The sequence below is a fragment of the Vipera ursinii genome, assembly GCF_947247035.1.
Source record: "Vipera ursinii genome assembly, chromosome: 8".
Lineage (NCBI taxonomy): Eukaryota > Metazoa > Chordata > Lepidosauria > Squamata > Viperidae > Vipera > Vipera ursinii.
Genome location: NC_139519.1, coordinates 10650688 through 10672502, shown reverse-complemented (window position 1 = coordinate 10672502; position 21815 = coordinate 10650688). Strand labels below are relative to the sequence as shown.

Sequence of the window (21815 nt, the reverse complement as noted above, 5' to 3'; positions counted from 1 at the left end):
GTTCCTTTAAACCTATTGGTTGCCGCCTAGCAGCCAACCATATAAGTAGCTGCGCAGAAGCCTCTGGTTCAGTTCTGTTCCTGTTTGCCTCAATAAAGCAATGTTCCTGTTTGCAACCTCTCGTCTCGCTTCCTGCCTCCAAAGAACTCACTACACAACATCCACCGTGTCAGAAAAATTGGAAAAAGGCAGTTCCACAAACAGAAGTAACCAGCGAAGCTGTTAGTGAAAGGAAAATGCAAATTTAAGTAGTTGGAATTCAGTATATAAATCCAAAACTAAAGCATCCCTGATAGCTGGCTACGTGGACAACCATGCTGAAATGTTAAAAAACATGTAAAAAATTATGATTTCTTTATGGTGTCCTCCATTGAAGTAATCCCAATTTTAAAAGAAGGGTTGAGGAAGGCTCAGCTGTAGAGAAAGCAGGGGGCAAGATTTTATCCACAAAAGTAACTTCTACAGGAGCAAAATGGCTCATTGGAAACTTGTCATATACGCAGCTCTCTGAGCAGCTATATTTTGTTAGACCTTTCTCAGCCGTTAATGCTTTTTAAAAATCCTCCTGCAGATTTGCAGCTGCTATTATATGGGCTTTATATTTATTTCTTTTCCTAAATTGTATACAACTTACATGATTTTTTATAATGCACAAGACACTACATTTCATGTACACTACAATTAAAGTCTATCTAATTTTCCTAACTGCCTTTATTCCTCTCCATTTTTTCTCCAACATCGGCTTTATTACCGGTAAATGCATGTTAACTCTAATGTATTAAATTCATTTTCTAAAACAGATGCTGACTTTTTTTCCCCAATTTTCATGATTTTTCTATGAACTTTTAAAGACTGACAAATAAGAAAGGTTGTTTTTCGTTAATGTTCCCTGGAGTCTTGCAGATCCCATGTTTGGGGTTATGGCTTTTTCATGTTAAATATTGATATATGGTATAGAAGAGAGTTATTAAGCCTGCTTTAAGAATTATACTCCAGGGACGTGCATTTCCCCATGAAGATGATAGAAAATGTACTGCTGATATTTTCAGCAGCACAATAAGTACTGTATTAGAGACTGCAGAGAAGGGAGGTCCAGTGGCCATATACATCCTGGAATACAAGATGTCCACTTCTTTTCCTAGCCAAGAAATCATGCCATGTTTGCAATAGCCCTCTAAAGAAAAAAATAACAACACTTTTCCCCCCAAGGAGATCCAGGGAATTAAAGAAATGTCACACAATACTTTATAAAACCCTAGTAAGACTACACCTGGAATACTGCAACCAATGGCTATTATAAATACATCAATCCTTGTTCCAACCTATAGTTTCCTCCCTCTAGGCTCTTAGATCACTGAGATCATGCATATCTGGGGAATTCTTTTATGGCTCTAATGTCAATTAGAATATGTTGAATATGCCAGTCTTTCTTCTGAAGGTGGTCAAAGCATGCGAGTGGTCCTCATGTTCCTGGATTTTATTGCAAAGGCAGTCCCTGGCATGCAGGAGAGACATTACATGAAGCAACCTGGGGGGAACCTGATAATTACTGATTATAAATCCATGGAGTAATGGAATGAGATTTTGACAGGAAGGAAGGAAGGAAGGAAGGAAGGAAGGAAGGAAGGAAGGAAGGAAGGAAGGAAGGAAGGAAGGAAGGAAGGAAGGATAAATGTCCCAATCAGTTTGCCTGCAGTCCTCATTGGCTCAAGGATAACTTTTTGGGATTTTCCAAGAAAAGAAGATATCCTGCAACACAGTATTCTTTTTCTATAGATGTGGGAAAGGGGAAAAAAAAATCATAGAAGCCTTCCCTGAACAACTAAGTCTTCTGAGAAAAGCTACTTCTGCCAATTGCGTTTTCCCTCTAGATGTATGCTAGTTTGCAACTGTCACTATTCAATTTGTATTTGATTCAACATATAATGAATAAAATATGTAGTTATGGTGGAAGCTTGTTATGTATTTACAGGAATTCATGCTCTAACAGAACTACTGAAAATCCAGGAAGATTTGCTGCTAGAGATGAGGTAGCTAGTTCAGATGGCAAGTTTTCAATGCAGTTCAAACTATATATATTTAGCTAACTTTCTCATCCAGTCAAGAGAAGTTTCATTTAGATTTTTCTTCTGTAGGTCATTCATCCACCTTTTTTAAAATTTCTGGGCTTCTTCCTGAAAAGTTTGCAGTCAGGAAGCTAGTCTGGACACAGTTTAAGCGTATGAATAAAGTGAGATTATATTATTCCCCCCCAAGGCCTAGCTTTCCTGCAAATAATATTCCCATAGGCAATGAATTATTAGAAAAAATGAACTTTACGTATTGATTGGCTTTGGTGCCAGACTGTCTGAGGCTTTTGTACTGCTAGGTTAAAGCTGTCAGAATTAATGTACATGTCTGCAAGGAGACATGGACAGAGATTCATAGTTAGTTAAGGGTAAGTGAAGTTTGACATGAAGGAGGCAATCTATTATACAGTAGTAGTGTAAGGTTGTTAGTAAAGCTTTTTTGTTCCTTGTGGGCTAAATTCTGGTTGTCCTCTTGCTTGCCCTTCTGGCCAAAATTTTATGGTAAGAGAGAGAGAGAGAGAGAGAGAGAGAGAGAGAGAGAGAGAGAGAGAGAGAGAGAGAGAGAGAGAGAGAGAGAGAGAGAGAGAGAGAGAGAGAGAGATTTTGTCTTAATAAAACAGGTAAGTAACACCGAGAAGATGCAACTTGTCTCACTGGGATACAGGAATAGCACCATTTACCTTACTAAACCACTCTGCACTTGCTGGAAACGCTTAAGAAGCATCAAGGTGCTCTTTGTAAGAAAATAGGACATTGGCAAGGTGCAGGCCCATTGAATTCAAAAAGGGGACTTGCTCAGACTGCAGACAATCAGCACACGTCTACCAGCCCTTATGTTCTTATGCCAGAAGACAAAGAATGAAGCAGATGGGTGTGGAGTCTTCAAACAACCCTAGTGTCTCCCGAGCCCTTGGTATCTGCTATGGTGGAAGGTGGAAAGATTTATTTCCTGGTGGATATGGGTGCTATGCATTCTGTAGTCACTAAACCACTGGCTCTTAAATCTAATCAAGTTATGCCTGTTGTTGGAGCCTCAGGATAATCCAACATCAACCCCTTTTACAACCTTTGGAAATGGATGTTGGAGGAGAAAGTTGACACATGGCCTTTTGAACGTTCATGACTGCCCCATCCACTTTTGGGAGGTGACCTACTTTCTAAATGACAAGCCACTCTTTCTTTTGATCAAGGAAGAATCACAATGTTTTTGCCAAAACTTGAATCCTGGAGACTTGTTTTTGCCTATCTTGAAATCCCCACACAGGAAAGAGTTTCCCCATCTAAGGCAGTCTATCTTAAACACAATTATGTCATGGGTCTGGTCTTCAGGCAATCCAGGATGAGCTAAGCATATTCCTCCTGTGGAAATTGCCTTGAAACCAGGAGAGGAACCTGTGCAAATTAAACAGTATGCTCTTTCTGAGAAAGCTAGAGCAGGACTGAGGGCAATCACTAATTATTTCCTACAGTATGATCTTCTGAAGAAAGGGAAAACGTCCTTCCATTGTCCAGTTCTGCCATTTAAGAAATTATGTTTTGAATTTTACCTGTGTTCCATTTTACTGAAATATGATATGGCAAATAACTAAATAGTTAAGACACCTGGTGGGTTTTCATCTGGCTCTGGACTGCAGAATTATCAGTCTACTCACAGCGACAATTCACCCTACAGTGCTAAATTCTTATATTTTGATTTCACCTTAGTTTTGCATGATTCAACTGTGTTGGGCTTAAAAGATGCCTTATTCTCTATTCACCTTCAACGAACTAGCCAGAGGTATTTGCTTTTCAGTGGTCTGACAATCAACATGTACAGGGAACTCAGCTATAGTGGACTATGTTACCCCAAGGATTTGAAAACAACTCGAGCATTTTTGGTGAAGCTCTTGTCTCTGACCTACTCAGATAGACACCCCCACCCCCAACCAGGAATAAATAGCACTGTGTTGCAGTGTCTATGGAGATTCTCAATCATCCAGGTCATGGTTTCCCAAAGGTGCTTTTCAAAAGGCAGCAGGACTTGAAGAACCGCAGAAGTGTCTTGGTGAAACATTTTCAAGGAAAAACCAAGAAAGTCCAGTTGCCTTTTGAAAAGCACATTTGGGACTGTGTTGCAATATGCGGATGATTTTTCTTTAGGGCTCTTTCTGAGATAGAATGTCTCAGAATGAGACAGGTGATTGTGAATAAGCTAAATCCAACTTCTTTAATGCTGGTAGATAATTCACCTGATGGTTTACCTCAGGATTGCATGCAAGGTCTTGATGCGGTTTACTCCAGCAAATCAGATTTGAATAATGAGTCTTTACACAATGCAGAATGAGGATAGTTTATTGATGGAAGCAGCTACATCTGGGAAAGCCAGCGTGAAATTTTGGGAGAGGAAACATTGGCTTTGAATACACCAGCTCCAAAGGCAGAACTTGTTGTATTAAATGGGCTTTGCAATTGGCAAATGGTAAAATGGCCATTTTTTTCTTGACAGCAAATAAGCCCTTGGTGTTGTTGATTCCCATGGAGCTGTGTGGTGGGGAAAAGGTTTGATTACAGGAAAAGGTAAAGAGATTAAATATGGAGAAGAAATCTTGTAGAATTTAGATGCCATCTGGAATGTAAGGGTGATTTACTAGTAAGATAAAGGCAGATGGGTCTGTTTGGACTTGGGGGAAATGAAACCTTCTGGAAAAAGGATCTCCAAAATCAAATCTGAGAGAAGCCACTGGTTGATTAGTAGGCTGTATTCACATCAACACACTGCCTGTTACTGTTGCAGACCTGAAAGACAAAGCAAGAGATTATCAGTGGAATAAGACTGCACTTTCCTACAAAACTAAGCTCTGTCGTTCCTTAGAACTAACCCAAACTTTTTTCAGGTTATAAAAAGCAAGCGGAAATGATTCCTGATCCTTTAAGATAAGCTTTGGGTTTGCTTCAGCATTTCTAAGTGGCTTCATTATTAAGTCACAACCAGCTCTGATTTTCTCGTTTCTCTCTTCCCTATGGAGATGCCTACAAGTTCAGAGAAAGGACTGTCTCTTGACAGTCTATCCAAAGATACTGTGAGAAAGAAGCACAAGGCTCTAAGAAGGCCAGGCATTTTCTTCTTGCAAGAAAGAAAGAAGCCATGGACATTCACCTCATTTGTTGGGGTTGTAGTTTGAAGGAAAAACAAAATAAGAAAACCGAAAGAAGGCCAGATGAATCCTTTTTCTTCTTCTTAGATTCACTGTAGTGTGGAAAATCTAAACGAGCTTTCAGCAAGATCCATTGTGAAATTTTTAATGATCACCCCTTGGAATCAGACTTTAGAGCATACCGATTAGCGGTAAACTTTTACTAACCTTTCCATCTGCACATTTTGTTCCAAGATCAACCATTCCATAATCTGGATCATCTGGTGAATTGGTGGATTTGCAAGAAATTATATTTCCAGTTGGGGGCTTTACGCATAATAACCTGCCACACTTTTTATCCCTGAAAAGGAAATAGTGAATTCATGCTAATTAGCAAGAATGGAGTAATGAGAGGCTGGTTCCTTTGCTTATTTGAAAGCATTTTGTTTCCTTGTTTGTTTCCCATGTCACCATATCCTGGGTGACTTACAATACAATAAAAAATTAGAAATTGCTAAAATCAATTAGAATAAAAGTTAAAAATTAAAAACCAAGATGAAGGGCAGTCTGGGGGTGAGATTACCTTCTCTACCCAGTCAGCCCACCCCAACGTAGCAGGCCCATGTTGGGGACCCAAGTAGAGCCAGGTTTATAGGCTGTTCCCGGAGGCCAGAATTCTGGGGTAGACCTCACCTCTGACAAGAAAATATTGCCAAGGGGGGGGGGGGGGTCCACAGCAGAAAAGGCTTTTCTCCTGCACCTCGCCAGCCAAAGGTCTTTGGTTGACAGAATCCAAAGCAGGCCCTTTCCATGGAAACACTGGGGCAGGTTAGTCCCAACAAGGTAAGGCAGTTCCACTGATACCCTGGACCCATGGCATAAGGGACTTTAAAGGTCATGACCAACTCCTTGAATTTTCCAGGAGCAACTGGCAACCTGTGCAGCTTGTGTAACAATGGTGTCACATGTGCCACACCAGGGCCTCCCGGACTCTCAGCGTCATTGCCTTCTGTACCAGTTGTGGCCTCCAAAAGCTCTTCAAGGGTTATCACTATGCAGTAATCCAGCTGGGAACAGGGCATGAGTGACTCTGCCAACAATCTTGATTTGTGTTGTATGTGTGTTTGTGTGTGTGTGTGTGTTTAATTAGTGGTGGAGAACCAGGCGTTTGCTCAGCCTCAGTAGGAACTAGTTGCCCCTAACACATAACTGAACAATCTCACAAGGTGTTTCAAGGTTTGGGGCAAAATAGAGAACACAGTTCCTGTATCTCCAACTGGCTCACTGTGATTTCCTTGTTTTTGAGGGTGAAGATGATTGAGTCAGGATTCTTATCTTAAGAGCAAGGAATGCACCTGTTATCCACCTGGAAAACTCCTAAAGTGGATCTTAGGAGGCTTGGTTTTTCCATATCTCTGGTTTAAAATTCTCACAATCTCTGATCAGTGGATGACGGGATGATGGGAGTTGAAATCTACAGATCAACCTCACTAAATGTTGGAGAGTGAAATTGTCCTGAATAATTGCTAACATTCGATTTCAATTTAATAAAAATATGAGAGTAAAGAGGAATAACAGGAAACAATGGCACAGGGGTCTGTTTGTTTGTGTAAGAGCTAAAGGCAGAGTTTGGATTTACACAGATCACTAAAAGAAAATGTGCCTTATTGTTTATTTTGGGTTCAATATGTGGTACAAATTTAGCCATTGTGCTTTATAAATCATGATTTATCACTAAATGCAATTCATAATCTCAGCCAACCAGGGTTTATTCAGTAATATGCAGGGTAAACAAGCTGGGTGATGTCCTCCCAAAGAGAAAGGCTGATTATACCATAGTCCTTGACTTATGACCACAAATTGGTGAAGAATTTCCATTTCTAAACAAGGCTGTTGGTAAGTGAGCTACTCCCAATTTTATGACCTTTTTGCCATGGATGTTAAATGAATCGCATGGTTGTTAAGCAAATTTGACTTCCCCCATTGACTTTGATTTACTAGAATCTGGCTGGGAAGGTCAGAAATGATGATCATGTGATCTTGGGACACTGCAGCCCTCATAAATATATGTTGGTCGCCAAGCACCCAAATTTTGGTCACACGACTATAGGAATGCTGCAACATTAAGTAAGTGCAAGGACTAGTTGTGCGTCACTTCTTTGAAGTCATTAAACAAATAGTTGTAAGTCAAGGACTATATCTCCTTTCTGACACAATCTTTTAAAAGGCACTTCTATCCTTATGGCACTCCTTTTGCACCCAGCTTTTGTTCCATCTTGTAACCCAAGATGGAAAACTAAGGAAAATTAGCCATTCAGATATTGACTCACATTTCTGTTGTTTTAGCCAGGTGATAGAATCAAGTTCCAACAGATGTGGGCATAAATATATTTCTGATGTTATCCTTATATCATATCGTCATCATAGCAGGAAATAATTTAGATTGCTTACTGTGGTTTGCATTTAATGTATCTACCCTTTTCCCTTCCGCAGTGGTAACGTTCTGTGCCTCGCAGGTTATACTCAAAACATAATTCTGGAGCCACAGTTACATCTGCAAGAGAGCGTGAAGACAAATACCTGAATGTGTAACATGCCAGCAATATAAAGATTGGCTTAAGAGATCTCAGAGGAGAGATTATTTGCTTATTATTTGCTACTTAATATTTGCTTATTTGTAATCTATTATTTTGTAATCCATTATTTATCTAATCCTCAGTAGGCTTGAATCATCCTCTATCTGATACAGTGCTACACTAAACTTGCTCATTTCATTTTATGGACACAAAAGCTGAAGCCACTTTATGCAAGTTGCAGAAGACCCACAGTAAATCAATGTCTGGAGGGGAATCTGAGCGCAGCTTCATTCCTCTGTGTGCTGATCCTCCATTTCCCAAGTTTAAAACTATTGTAGATACATTCCTGTGTGGAATGCAGTGAGGAGGGGGATCCCCGGGTGGGAGGGGTGCAGTCCAGATGAACAAGAGGCAATTCAGCCCCAATGTTACATGTGAGAGAAAGAGGGTGAAGACAGCTACTCCCTAATTATTCACAGAGTGTATTGTAGGAGCAGATAGTAGAGTCCTTAGTCCAGAAAGATTTTGTCTACAGCAGTGAAAGAAGAAAGAACTCAGCATGGAAAAACCATCCTGTGTCATTCTTGGTTTGAGACCTTTTCAATTCCTGGGCATAAGCCTTTCTGAATATAGCTGGATTACTTGCAAAAGAGTGAGCTATTTCCATTATTTGGAATGTTAAATCATTTCATGCTATTTAAGTGACCAAAATAAAAATTTCTTTGTTTAAACTGAGAGTTTCCATTTTCAAAGCAATGGAAATAATCCAGCAAGTCTCCATTTATTTATTAATCTAATAGATGGGTTGATCATGCAAGTGAAACAATATTCTGATTTAAATTTGGATTCCCAATCACCATCACATGCCATCTGACCCTTCATAAAAAATGTAGACAAGGTGATAGAAGGGCAACTCATCAAATTTACAGACAACACCAAGGTGGTGAGAATAGCCATCCCTCCAGAAGATAGGCTTAGGATCCAGAAGAGACTTCAACACTCGGTCCTATCTAACAAAATGAATTCAATGGTGAAAAAAGTAAAAAAATAAAGTTCTAAATTTAGGCAAGAAATACCAAATCACAGGTACAGAATAGGTGATTCCTGCCTCAGCACTGTAACTGTAAGAGGGATCTTGGAATCCTAGTGGACAACCACTTAAATATGCACCATCAGTGTGCTGCAACTGCCAAAAATCCAATACAGTCCTAGGCTATATTAATAGAGGGATAAAATCAAGATCATGTGAAGTGTTAGTACCACTGTATAATGCTTTGGTAAGATCACAGTTGGAATATTGCATCCAGTTTTGTTTGCCACGATATAAAAAGGATGTTGAAATTCCAGAAAGAACACAGACAAAAACAGCAAATATGATTAGGAGATTAGAGGCTAAAACATTTAAAGAACAGTGGCACAAATTGGATTTGTCTAATCTAATGAAAAGAAAGACTTGAGGTGATATGATAGCAGAGTTCCAATATTTGAGGGACTGCCACAAAGATGAGGGGGTCAAGTTATTCTCCAAACACCTGAAAGGAGAACACGACCAATGGATGGAAACTAATCAAGGAGAGAACCAACCTAAAAACAAGGAGAAATTTCCTTACAGAACAATTAATCAATGGAAAGCCTTGCCTTCAGAGGTTGTGGGTGCTCCAACACTGGAAGTTTTTAGATAAGAGATTGGAAATGGTATACAGTTTCCTGCTTGAGCAGGAGGTTGGCTAAAAGACCTTCAAGGCTCCTTCCACTCAGTTATTCTGTTAATTCTGACTCTTTTGATTAGTGACTGGAAACCTGTGTTTGGGCTTTCAACATGCAAATCCTCACTGCTCCACTGATCTATGGCCAAGATAAATCTCCCTAATGAAAACTATCTACTTTATATGGAAAAGGGAACTTATTTTCAGTTTCCTTTTTCAACATAAAACCAAATTCTGTGAATCGTCTGAAAGTCAGGAGTGATCAGTGACAAGAATCACATCCCTCAACATCTGTCTCTTCAATTATTATGCCAAATGCAAAGAAAATTTCAATCTCGGGGTTTGAATATTCTTAGCACACAGTCCCATAATCAATTTACATTATCTCTCATTGAGATTGTCTCATATCATTCTCCAATTTGGGAATGTATCCACAACCCACAAAAGCATCCTTCCCCCAAAGTCCGTCTTTCCAGATTTCTGGTCTGCAACTGCCATCATCTTTGACCTTTGGCCGAGTTCTCTAGGGATGACTGGAGCTTTAAACCCAAAGATCTGGAGGGCTGGGTTCTAAAACCTTCAAAGAAAGACCTTCTTCTTGAAAAAAATATTCCACCTGGACAAGACCTTCAGAAGTTGTGTATGCTCCAACACTGGAGATTTTTTAAAGAAGAGATTGGAAATGTTATATGGCTTCCTGCTTGAGCAGGGAGGTGGACTAGAAGACCTCCAAGGCTCCTTCTAGCTCTGTTACAGAACAGAAATGTAATGATGATTTACTATGGATAAAAAAGGAGAAAATATCTTTCATTAATGGCAATGAGCAGGGCTTTTTTTCCTCATAGAACGCTCAGAACGGAGTTCCGGCACCTTTTTTGGATGGAACCTTGTAGGGTAGGCAAGGTGGGTTGTATGACATGTGTGAGTTCCGGCACCTTTTTCTTTTACAAAAAAAGCATTCTGAAATGCTAAAGTTGACTTACGTGATCCAAAGAGAGAAATACATTGGTTTGTCAAGATGGGGCAATCCCCATTGTAGCAATAACCATTGTTGTTTTGGCATGGTTGTCCATTCCTTTGGAAGACATCCATGGGACACTCAGCAGATTGGCCAGTGCAGTGTTCAGGGACATCACACTCATCCTTTGCTCTCCGGCATACTGTTCCTGCTGTCTGAATCTGTGGGTGAGAATCAAAAATACTCCCAGCTATCACTCTTCTGCAGCAGAGATCAAAGAGTCAAACCATGATTCACAACACATTTCAAAACCTCCTCTTCATCTGTTTTGAGGATCACCAAGCAAGGCATCCCTGCCCTGTAACAACTGTGTGTGGTGTCTAGAAGTCCCAGTCTGTCTTATTTGCTATGGGGAAATGATTGCAATGAAAGGCTCAATTCCTGAAATACAAGTTCTACATGTTGGCTGACCGTAAAGTGAAAATCAGTTGGGCTTCCATGAAAAAGCAGCAAAAAGTGAATTGCTGAACTTATCCTGATATATTTTTATTTCTTTACATGGAAAGAAGCTATCATAGAATTTTCTGTCACATGCTGAAAAACACGTGGCTCCCTTCTCTTGCTGTGATTCTGGACTTGTGATGGAAATATGGTAATAACAAAATGTTTTGGGCCCCTCTGCTCAAAAGATTCATTACAGAGTCAACTGGGACCCCACACAAAAAGAAGGAATGAGGCACCTCTCTTTTCATGGTCTTGCAGAACCTCCAGAATGAGCCACCAAAACACCTGAATTTAGAGCTTTACAGAGCAGGTAGAGAACTTAAGGGGGAAAAAGGCAACTTTACTTCCAGACATCTCCTGCACCAATTTCCATCCTAAAAGGCTCAGACAGAAAAATGTCACGGCATTACCAGGGACCTCTTAGAACCTTCCAGAAAGTCAGGAAGCTGAGTTAGGGCACCAATCTCAAACATTGCCCACCCTTATTTAAACTGGATTTCCATGCAAACTCAAAGAACAAATATATTATTTTCACAGATGTGATTTAACATGTCAAAAGAGGGGATTTATTTAACAGCAAGATGTGCAACAATAAAAGAAGACAGTTACAATTACATAAAATTACTAAAACAAATAAAACTAGACTTGGAAAAAATGGAAAAACCTACAATGCTGGGGAGAATAGCAACAATGAAGATGGATATTCTACCAAAATACTTTTTTATTTCAAACATTGCCTATAAGATTAGGAAAAAACTTCTTTGATGAACTAAATAAATTAATACTGAAATTCATTTGGCAAAGAAAAAAAGCTAGAATTAGATTGAAAATGCTTCAAGAAACGAAAGAAAATGGAGGATTTTGACTACCGGACTGGATTTTATACTATCAAGCAGCTGTATTAACATGGCTAAAAGAGTGGATAATGCTTAGAGATAAAAGACTGCTATACCTAGAGGGACATGATAATAAATAATAAATAAACCTTTATTGTCAAAGTACAACATGTGTACATTGAGATTAGCTGAGCCTCCCCCCGTGCTCTCTCCCCCTAACACACAGTGACAAAAACCCTCCATCCCACCACACCATGTGACCCAACTACACCACACACCGGCCTCCCAAGTCAATTCTGCATAAGATTATGTCCCATTTAAAAGCCTAACAGCCCACGGATAAAAGCTATTTTTCAGCCTGTTTGTACGGCTGGCTACATGCAGTTTTTTTAGAATGGGAAAAAGTAAAAACAAAATTTTGCATGAAAATACCTGTATGGCTCTCAACAATGGAAGCATTTATTCACCCAAACCTAACTAACTATGAGAAAACTATAACTTATAAAGACATCTTGAATAATGAAGGGAAATTAAAACACAGACAAGAATTAGAAGAACAGGGTTTTGACCTACGACAGTCGCCATATCTGCAAATCCAAATGAGATATGAAAAAGACGTTAAAACATCTGGATTTTGTAAAGAATAGACAGAATTTGACAAGATGCTACTGACATCAGATGAAAAATTGATTAAGAAACTTTATAAAGGTACGTTAAGAATAAAGATGGAAGAGGAACAAGTTAAAGAAATAACGATCACACGGGCAAAGATTTTTGGACATTACATAGAACTAGAAAACTGGCAAAGCCTTTGGGAAAGCAATTCTAAAATAACAAAAGTGGTGGCATTTAACACCGGTGAGGTTAGCAAAGATGTTTGAAAACATATTTAGCAACTGTTGGAAATGTAGACAAAAACCAGGCACTTATTACCATCTTTGGTGGACATATTCCAAAGCTAATAGATTCGGGTCAAGAATACACTTATGGTTAGAGAAAATGACTAAAAAACATATAGATTTTAAGCCAGAATTATTTTTGTTAGGCACAATTGTAGAAAATTATGAGAAAGAGTGTATATATCTAACTTTACATGTATTAACTGCAGTGAAAATTGTACTTGCTCAATATTGGAAAAATGAACGTAGACAATGTGTTGCTGATAAAATATGAAACATTTCGGATTACATATATATATATATATACACACACACATACATAATAAAAGAAAGAGTGCATTTTAGATTGAGAAAAGGCTGAAATTTTGTTAAATTATCCTCCCTACGGATATGTTCATAAGGGTCAGATAAACTGGAAAAAGGGATAGGAATAGGGTTGAAATGTTTGATGGATAGTAAACAGCCAAGAGATATTACATTTCATTTCTATATGGCTAGTATGGAGCAGGGTAAAATCTCTCCTGGTGTTAAAAATAAACAAGCCTTACTCTGCATTGGTCGCAACACTCTCCATCTGTACATTGTGACCCTGGTGTCAGCTTACACGTAGTAGCATCGCAGCACGGATTTTGACAATTCTGAAAATCAAAACATATCAAATAATGTCATAGGCTTTTCGGCCTGGTCTTCTTCAATTGGTCTATTTTGAAGAGGGAAACGGGCGAGGAAAAGGATATTTCTGCCATGTGTTCCTTCCGATGGGTTCACGATAGCAAATGCACAAACTGTTATTTCAAATGGAGGATATCATATCTACGTGAAACAGACTTACCTGATATCTTCTGTATGAAAAGAATAAAACAAATAAAAAATATCCTCACCTCCTAAGTGTGAGGTCAATGTACACCCACATTCCTTTCTTATTCATGAGGGATTTTCTACTCATGATGTCAGACTTTAACGTGGTCCAGAGAGGAAGCACCAACCATGAGTATTAACACTACTTCGTAAGGTTACAGTAGCAGAATCTTTCAACAATGAAAGTACATTTCTACCGGATCAAGAAATTAAGATGCTTGGTAATCCCAAAGCTTCTGCAGACTAAGGTATCCTCTTATTTGAACACTGAGTTGATTTTTCCTCCTCCTTTGGTCTCTCAAGGACATTATCACAGACCATTACATGTGTATTTAAAAATATAAAGAGAACATTTTACTAAATTACTGTTCTCATAAAAAACATTATAAGGGACCAGAGCATAGATTGAAGATCATCAGTTATGGGAGGAAGCAGCTCAAGAAAATAGTGGGAGAGATAATGTGGCCATATCAACAAAATAGGGGTTTTCAGGAGGGAAGGATTTTTTTGTAGTGGTAAGTCAATCATTTTTTAAAAATACGCTGTCTTCCTCAAATGGTAGTGAGGTACCATTTCTCCATTCCTCTACAACTGGTTAACCAAATCCAAGAAACCACTTCATACATGCATGTACAAGAAGGACACAAACCTGTGCCTTTCATAAACAAACCCCTCGGATGGCTCAAACACTTAGAAAGCTAGATGGTTTTGCAAGGATTCCCATTTTTGAGAAAGTTCTTTGAATTAACATTGTTAATTAAAAATAAAACTTACTCCAGGAGAGCCACAGTCACATTCTTCTCCCTCCTCAACAAAGTAATTTCCACAAACTGCAGGTGAAACAATATCTGTTTTCAAGGGTTTATTGTCAATGCATTTTGATTGAATATCATTACGAAACGTCTGGTATTGATTCAAACTACAATCACTGAAGTAAAAGGCAGGCTTAGACCTGTAGAGATGAACCAAAATAAGACCATGACATCATCCATATTTGGACTAGGAACAGAATTCATTGCAAAAACATATAAGATGAAAAAGGGATGGCTAATGAAGAAATGCAGTGTTTTTTTCCTCTAAAGCTTACAAAATAACTAAGAGAGCTCTTTGTACCCCTTGATCTTAGCCCCAGGTTATCCTCCCTCAGTTTTAATTCCACTAACTTTCCTTTCTTTTTTAACAAAATACATTTGCAATGAGTACTCCATGTGATATTAGTTGATCGAGCTGCGTCTTGTGTTTGAGTGGGGTGCCTTTTATTTTAATTTTTAGTCAGCCTCTCTGTGGAAGAGCAATAATATAATTGAATGGAAAACAGTGAAATTTTGATCCAGTTTTAATTTTCTTCTTTTGCAGGGATAGGACCTTTTATAACAATGAAGAGAGAGCTAAGTATGCTAACTCTTTATTGGCCTTAAAGTATCTGTTGTTGATTTCTTTTGTTGAAAAGGTGATAATATCAGCAACTTGCCACTGACCTCTGAAGCTGAATACTTAAACAGATGCAAACATGGCATCCTAAGCCCAGCAAAGCACCTTCCTAATGTTAAAACAAATCATTAGTAATATAATCATTGGCCCTCAAGTTAAGGGGTGGAAACAAGAATGCAAAGAGAATCTGATGGTGGCCATTAAATAGACAAGATGGTCCTCTTTCAAGGTCAAAGTTGCACCAGACCCCTTTGGTAGGGTTAATTAATTTAAGCAAAGTCTTCTGTACAAAACACCACAAAGTGTCTAGAAGTATTAAAGAATAATCATGATGCCCAGAAATTCTTCAGGAAGGACATTAAAGGCTACGTGACATTCTCCATACTTCCTGGCCTCCTTGCTATTGCACGAAATAGGAGGCAACGAAGTCCTCGGACTTTAGCAGAAGAAACGAGAAATTGATCCAAAGGTGGGATGATCACTGAGCCTACACAAAATGCTTACACCAAAGTTATGGGGACTTTTGCAACAGACAATTGCTGAGAAGGTTTTGCTTTCATTTTTCTTTTCTTTTTCCTTCTTGATGAAGTAAGGCCTAAACTTGCACCCGGAAGAAAATATTGGTAGTCCTTGACTTGCTGTCACAACTGGGACCAGAATTTCCATTGCCAAGCAAGCCAGTTGCTAAGTGAGTCATGCTCAGTTTTACAACTAGTTTTGCCACTTTGTTAAGTGAATCACACAGTCATTAAGGGACTCAGCTTGCTCCACTGGTTTTGCATATGGGAAGACAGCTGGGAGAATCACAACTGAGGATCCCATGAATGCAGGATGCTGCAAGCGTCATAAATACACGAGGGTGTCGCCAAATGCCCAAATTTTGATTCTGTGACTGAAGGGAGGCTGCAATAGTTGTAATTGACCAGTCATAAGTCCCTGTTCTCAGGGCCACTGTAACTTCAAACGGTTGCTAAACAAATGGTTGTAAGTCAATGACTTCCTGTACATTGCTACCTGTTGATTTCAGAAGACTGCAATATATGACAGAGATGTAACATATTCTACCCTGATGAAAAAGAAAGGAGACATCCAACCTAGAACTAAGGAGAAATTTCCTGACAGTGAAAACAATTAATCAGTGGAACGACTTGCCTCCAGAAGTGGTGGGTGCTCCAACACTGGAGGTTTTCAAGAAGAGACTGGACAGCCACTTGTATAGGGCTTCCCGCTTGAGCAGAGGGCTGGACTCGAAGACCACCAAGGTCCCTCCCACTCTGTTATTCTGAAAGGGCGAGGCAGGAAAACCCCAAGGCTGCTAATTTATCTTTTTCTTCCTCCTGTTGCCTGCTTCAGAATATTTTCCCCCATTCTGCTTCCTACTTTAGGAAAGTCTTCAACATCTAACTTGGTTTCCTCTTTTATCCATCACAGATATTAATATTTGGTTTCTTTGGCTGTGCTTACTACGCTGTTTCTTTAAATTCTGGGGTTTGGGAGGAAGCTACTGAAGGATGGCAATCAATTGCTGAGAACATTTCTACCTTTTTAAATATGACACATTTTAACTGCACATGGAAAGTGACACACAAATGACCAAACCCTCTTTTTTGTAACTCTCTATTTCATTTTTGATAATAATAATAATAATAATAATAATAATAATAATAATAATAATAATAATAATGATGATGATGATGATGATGATGATGATGATGATGATGATGATGATGATGGAAGGGACCTTAGAGGTCATATAGTCGAACCCCCTGCTCAGGCAGGAAACCCTATACCATTTCAGACAAATGGCTGTCTAGTCTGTTCTTAAAAATTTCCAGTGTTGGAGCATTCACAGCCTCTGGAGGCAGGTTGTTCCACTGGTTAATTGTTCTAATTGTTAGGGAATTTCTCCTTAGTTCTAGGTTGCTTCTCTCTTTGCTTCCATCCGTTGCTTCTTGTCCTGCTTTCAGGCGCTTTGGAGAATAGCTTGACTCCCTCTTCTAAGTGGCAGCCCCTGATATATTGGAACACTGTAAGTTCTCAGCATATTTAATTTAACAATTAATTGCAACCATTTAAAAATAACTTGATTGGAAAGGCATTAAAATTTTTCTTCAGTCCTTACCCTGCCACCGGAGACATAATGCATGACCTATGAATAGGACAAAGACAGTTACCCTTGTCATGTTCCATGCCCAGATTATGACCCAGCTCATGGGCCATTGTAATTGCAACCAAAAGATATGATTCATTATAATCCTGAAGAAAAGAGAATATTTTGTTTATTGTTAGTCTGCCAAGAAACTGAAAGTGAATCGGATTATTAATAACACTAAGTGGCTAAACCTGGTGACTAAGCAAACAATTTTAAATCCAGGATATTATCTCAGGATTTCTCTAGCTCTTCTGAATGTATGTGTGTCCACCAAGATTCTAGAACATACACAGACACATCCAGAAGGAAACTTTAAAGCACAGAAGCTACAGCAAAATGAGAAGATCAAAAGCTATGCATCCATTTGCTGTCTGCATTTATTTACTTACTAAAAATTAGAGGCAACATCAGTCCAAAAGCTACTCAGTGTCTTTTGCTACAAGCTAGCATTTTCAGAATATTGAAGGTACCGATCCTATGCAGACTTAAGAATGACTTGGTCTTTCTGAGTAAAATAATCTTCTTGAGCAAACAGGCTTACCAATACCTCGTATTACCAGGATCCTAACTCTGCTTATTAAGAAACAAAACTTTATGAGCTTTGTTGTATAAGTTTTATTTATTGCCATGACTATCCATTCTTTCTACATGAAGAAAAAAAAACTAAGTTTACTGTTTCTCAATAAATGCATAGCATCAACTTAACTAATATGGTTTTCTTTCAGGATCTTAAAATACTGGATTTTTTTTTCTTTTTAAATAGATTTAGTATTCTCTCATTTTCTCAATGTAGTATAATTCAGTCATAAGCAATCTTGATACTAAATTTCTTGAAATGAAAGAAGGGTGACTCATGTTTTTCATTAGGATTGCTAAGAACATTATTCAGAAGCCTTATTTGAACGTATTATAAGTATTATATGATTTGACCTGCTCATTTGCTAGCTAGAGCACAGTTTGACTCCTCCTGATCTAGAAACATTATAATATTATTGTCATCTTTGATATATAGCATATTGTATACAAAACAGTTTGTTCTGCAACATGGCTAGAATGCATTGTGTCAAAATGCAACGAGTTGAGGCAGGACCTGCAGATGTCAAGTCCATCAATAAATATTTATTTATTTTTATTTTATTTTAATTCCATTTATATCCTGCCCTTCTCCGAAGACTCAGGGCGGCTTACAAGCTTAGCAGTAGCCTTCATTCTATGTATATGCCTGCTTATTAGGGCTTTCACCCCCCACAAGCAGCATCATTACAAAGTCAGCTTAATTGCCCCCAACAATCTGGGTCCTCATTTTACCTACCTTGAAGGATGGAAGGCTGAGTCAACCTTGAGCCTGGTGGGATGCGAACCTGCACTAATTGCAGGCAGCTGGTGTTATTTATTTATTTATTTATTTATTTAAATTAATTATGGATGAAAATAATGTGGATCAAAAATAAGAACTTTATTTGTAAAGAAGTTATGCCTGTATATAAGTTTTCACTTGAGTACAAATAGATAACAGATATCCTTTTTTCCCCTACTAACCTGAATAAGTTCTACAGAACGCTTTGGCTGGCACATGCCGCTCACGGGAGCGATTCCTAAAGTTCGTCCATTGAGGTCAATGCCCCTATAAGAAAGAAGGGGAGGGGAATAAAATTTATAGAAGTTAAAAGCATGTTTTGTAGTCTTAGGGCATACATAACTAATGGCTTTCTGCAAACTCCTCGACCCGTCCTCAGTTATTACCAGTTTTCAGAATGTTGGAATTCATTTTAGGCTGTAGTCTCCGAAGCCATTTAACTAAGCAGGTCTGTTAAAAATATTCAGAATGTATGGTGAGTATGGCTGGTGTTAGCATGAATTAGATTGGTGAGAAGGGCTAGCATGTTGTCTCAATCCAGCCCATTGGGTTAATTTAATTCCATTAAGTATGAAAAACCCAAATACATATTTATTTAATAGATTTGGTTTATCTATTTAGCTGTAGGGTTATTTCTAATCATTTGAGTTTCAATTTTAAATCCATGTGAAATCAAATCAAGCTGGGTTTTTGACACTCAATCATTCAAGGATTTCTCAAAACCAGCTCTCTTCTCCAAAAAAAAAAAAAGAGTGGTTAACTTTGAAACATAGTTCACACGTGTTTTAAAGCATACAGCATAGAACAAGCACTAACCTTCCCATAATCCTCCGCTCCCAGCCACCCCCACTCCCTTTCCCCACCATGAGACGTACGTGAGTAACTGAGCATTATCATGTCTTTTGCGCCTCAGCAAATTCTTGTCTCTCCAATCTCCAAATAAGTGCAAAGTATCACTTGCTTCTGACTGCACTTTAATCTGATCTTTCTTGTTCCAAATTTCTACGCCAACCAGTGCTACAAAAATTCTGAAAACTCTGAAAACCTGTCAAATGGATATGGCATCTATCAGAAACTCAAACAAAAGTAAACCTTGAGAAATATTTCAAGATTAAAAAGCAACTGACATTGGTCTTTATGGGCATGTGAAAAAAAATAGATCTAGGCATCAATAGAAGAGAAATCTCTGGAGCTCAAGGTTGAAGTCCTTGGTGCTCTGAGTTTGCTGCTTTGCTTACTAAGTAAGTTGTTTAGTCAGATAATGAAATGTCTGCAAGGAAACCACCAAGCTCAGACAGCAGCCAGGACTCTATATATTGGGGAATAATAATAATGTATTAAGCAGGAGAAATAAATAACATGATAAAAAGAAGCAGGTGATTATTCTCTATAAACAGGAACAGAAGAGTAGGAGGACTAACAAGAGAGTTGACTCATCAATCTTCCTGTTCTCTCCCTGTTTCTAACTGATCATCAAGAGTGAAAATATAAACAAGGCTAATAGGAGACTGCAATATGAGTGTATCTGCTCCTAAGTACCACAATCCAAGTCAAGTTGAGTTTCTCTCTCCGAGTTTCTTCTCAGGGATCAGTTTCATAATCAACTGAACTGGGAATAGACTGAGTCTGTCCATCTCTTTCTAATCTCCCAGTTCAGAACCATTAACCACAGCCCTGAAAGAATCCAGCTACAGACATAGTTCTGACTGAATTCTTGCAACACTTTTGGACTTGCATCCTCCCAACACAGTGACTGTATTCCCATAAGAGACTTATTAACCTAGTTACTGAATTAACCCATTTTCTGGGATGGCCTCACATGCTGGATCACCAGCTGGCCAAATGACCCAGTTTTGCCTCACTCAAAGCCACAGAAGTTAGCATTCTTGTAGAAACCCATCTTCTCTCTCTCTTTACCTGGTTAAGTGTGTTGTGTTAACACGGTGAAAATCTCGGCTGGGGCTGAGACAAGTTTAAAATCAATAAGCAAAATAATATTTGCCATATCCTCTTACCACATTTAAAGTGTTGACCATTTCATATATTCTTATTTTTATAGCAGTCGAATTGCCGTTGTATTTCCTGAACTACAGAAAAGATAAAAATGTTAAGATGAGATGATAATTATAGGAAGAAGGGAAAGAAGGAGGGAGAGAAAGAACATATCAGTGAAAGGATCTTTGAATTTGTTGATGTAATAATAATTTGTATCCAAGCAGTCCAAAGAATTCTTTTGTGCTGATTTTTAATCTACATTTGTCCCATTAATATATTAAGGTTTTTAACTTTTCAGCAGCATAAAAGGGCTTTTTTCCTGGTTGGAGAAAGTTTTGGTGAGCCTACTGAAATGCTTTTCTAAACTGGATGCTACATTTCCACGTTCAGAGAGGTGTGAGATAAACATTCCTCACTATACAGTATCTCTTTTTCTTCCTGTGTTGTCAGCTTGGACAAACAGAGAGTTCGGGAATGTTTCCAACAAACCTACAGAACTGTTTAAGCAGTGTGGTATAAAAATAAATTTAGACGGTATCCAGGAAGAACAAATGTGCAAATGTCTCTTTACTTTGTAAATATTGGTTGGGTCCAATAACAAAAAAATATCAAAGTTTATGATAAAGCATACTTTAAGAGAAAGCTAGTTAGGATGTTTATTAATCTCATTAAAAAAGCAGAAACAAAATGTGGTGCTCAATGCAGAAAGAAAATGGAAAGATATCCAGGATACTTACCATTACATTGTCTACAACTATGACAAGCTCAATGTATTTTTGGATGTTTCTCTGTTGCTAAACAGAACAATAAACAAAAGACTGTTTAGACATGTTGCTCCCAGCAGCCAACAAGAATGTTGGTCATCATCAGACAATTGGAAAAGTGCTTGTTTTACTCTCTGCTCAAAATACTTGAACTTTCAGAATATTGGTTCTTTGAAGAAGACATTTATAGGGAGACAGCTTGTTAAAATTTTATCCCTGGGCCTTGAGCCCTTCGGAACTGGGCCATGGAAGTGGCAGGTGAGCGCCTGCATCTCCACTTGGATGACCACTGACCAAGCATGGGTGTGTGTGCTCCATTTGCAGGACTGTGTGTGCCCACTGCTCGCATGGGCATGACCCCGCTGCTCACATGGATCCATCCCCTCTCCCCACCTGTCTGCAAAGCTGGAAAGGTTGGGGAACTCTGACTTAGAGAAAGTGCTGACAAAGCTTTGAGGAAAAAGTACATTATGCAATGGATTGTCAAGCAAAAACAAAAGTGGTCACCTCTTAAAAAAGTCACGTTCTTTGTATATGTTGCAAATATTTCCAATTAATCTGTTTTTGGAATTTTTGATGCCTACATTTAAAGATACA

At 38.5% G+C, this 21815-nt stretch overlaps 1 protein-coding gene across 2 annotated transcripts in view; it reads right to left on the bottom strand.

Annotated features, from left to right (window-relative positions):
* Window positions 1-4382: 4382 nt before the first annotated feature.
* LOC310643885 (zinc metalloproteinase-disintegrin-like protein H4 subunit A) overlaps window positions 4383-21815 on the bottom strand; it is a 28278-nt gene continuing 10845 nt past the window's right edge. Inside the window, exons 7-17 of one of the 2 annotated variants that reach the window (XM_083368547.1) lie at window positions 21192-21248; window positions 20475-20546; window positions 19335-19504; window positions 18642-18726; window positions 17073-17206; window positions 14294-14471; window positions 13210-13299; window positions 10448-10643; window positions 7634-7736; window positions 5411-5543; window positions 4383-4844 (exon numbers count right to left, since the gene is read on the bottom strand). In XM_083368547.1, coding sequence (XP_083224673.1) covers window positions 4797-4844; window positions 5411-5543; window positions 7634-7736; window positions 10448-10643; window positions 13210-13299; window positions 14294-14471; window positions 17073-17206; window positions 18642-18726; window positions 19335-19504; window positions 20475-20546; window positions 21192-21248 — 1266 coding nt within the window. In that variant the 3' untranslated portion in view covers window positions 4383-4796. The remainder of the gene's footprint in view (window positions 4845-5410; window positions 5544-7633; window positions 7737-10447; window positions 10644-13209; window positions 13300-14293; window positions 14472-17072; window positions 17207-18641; window positions 18727-19334; window positions 19505-20474; window positions 20547-21191; window positions 21249-21815) is intronic. The other variant, XM_083368548.1, reaches the window with a different exon arrangement.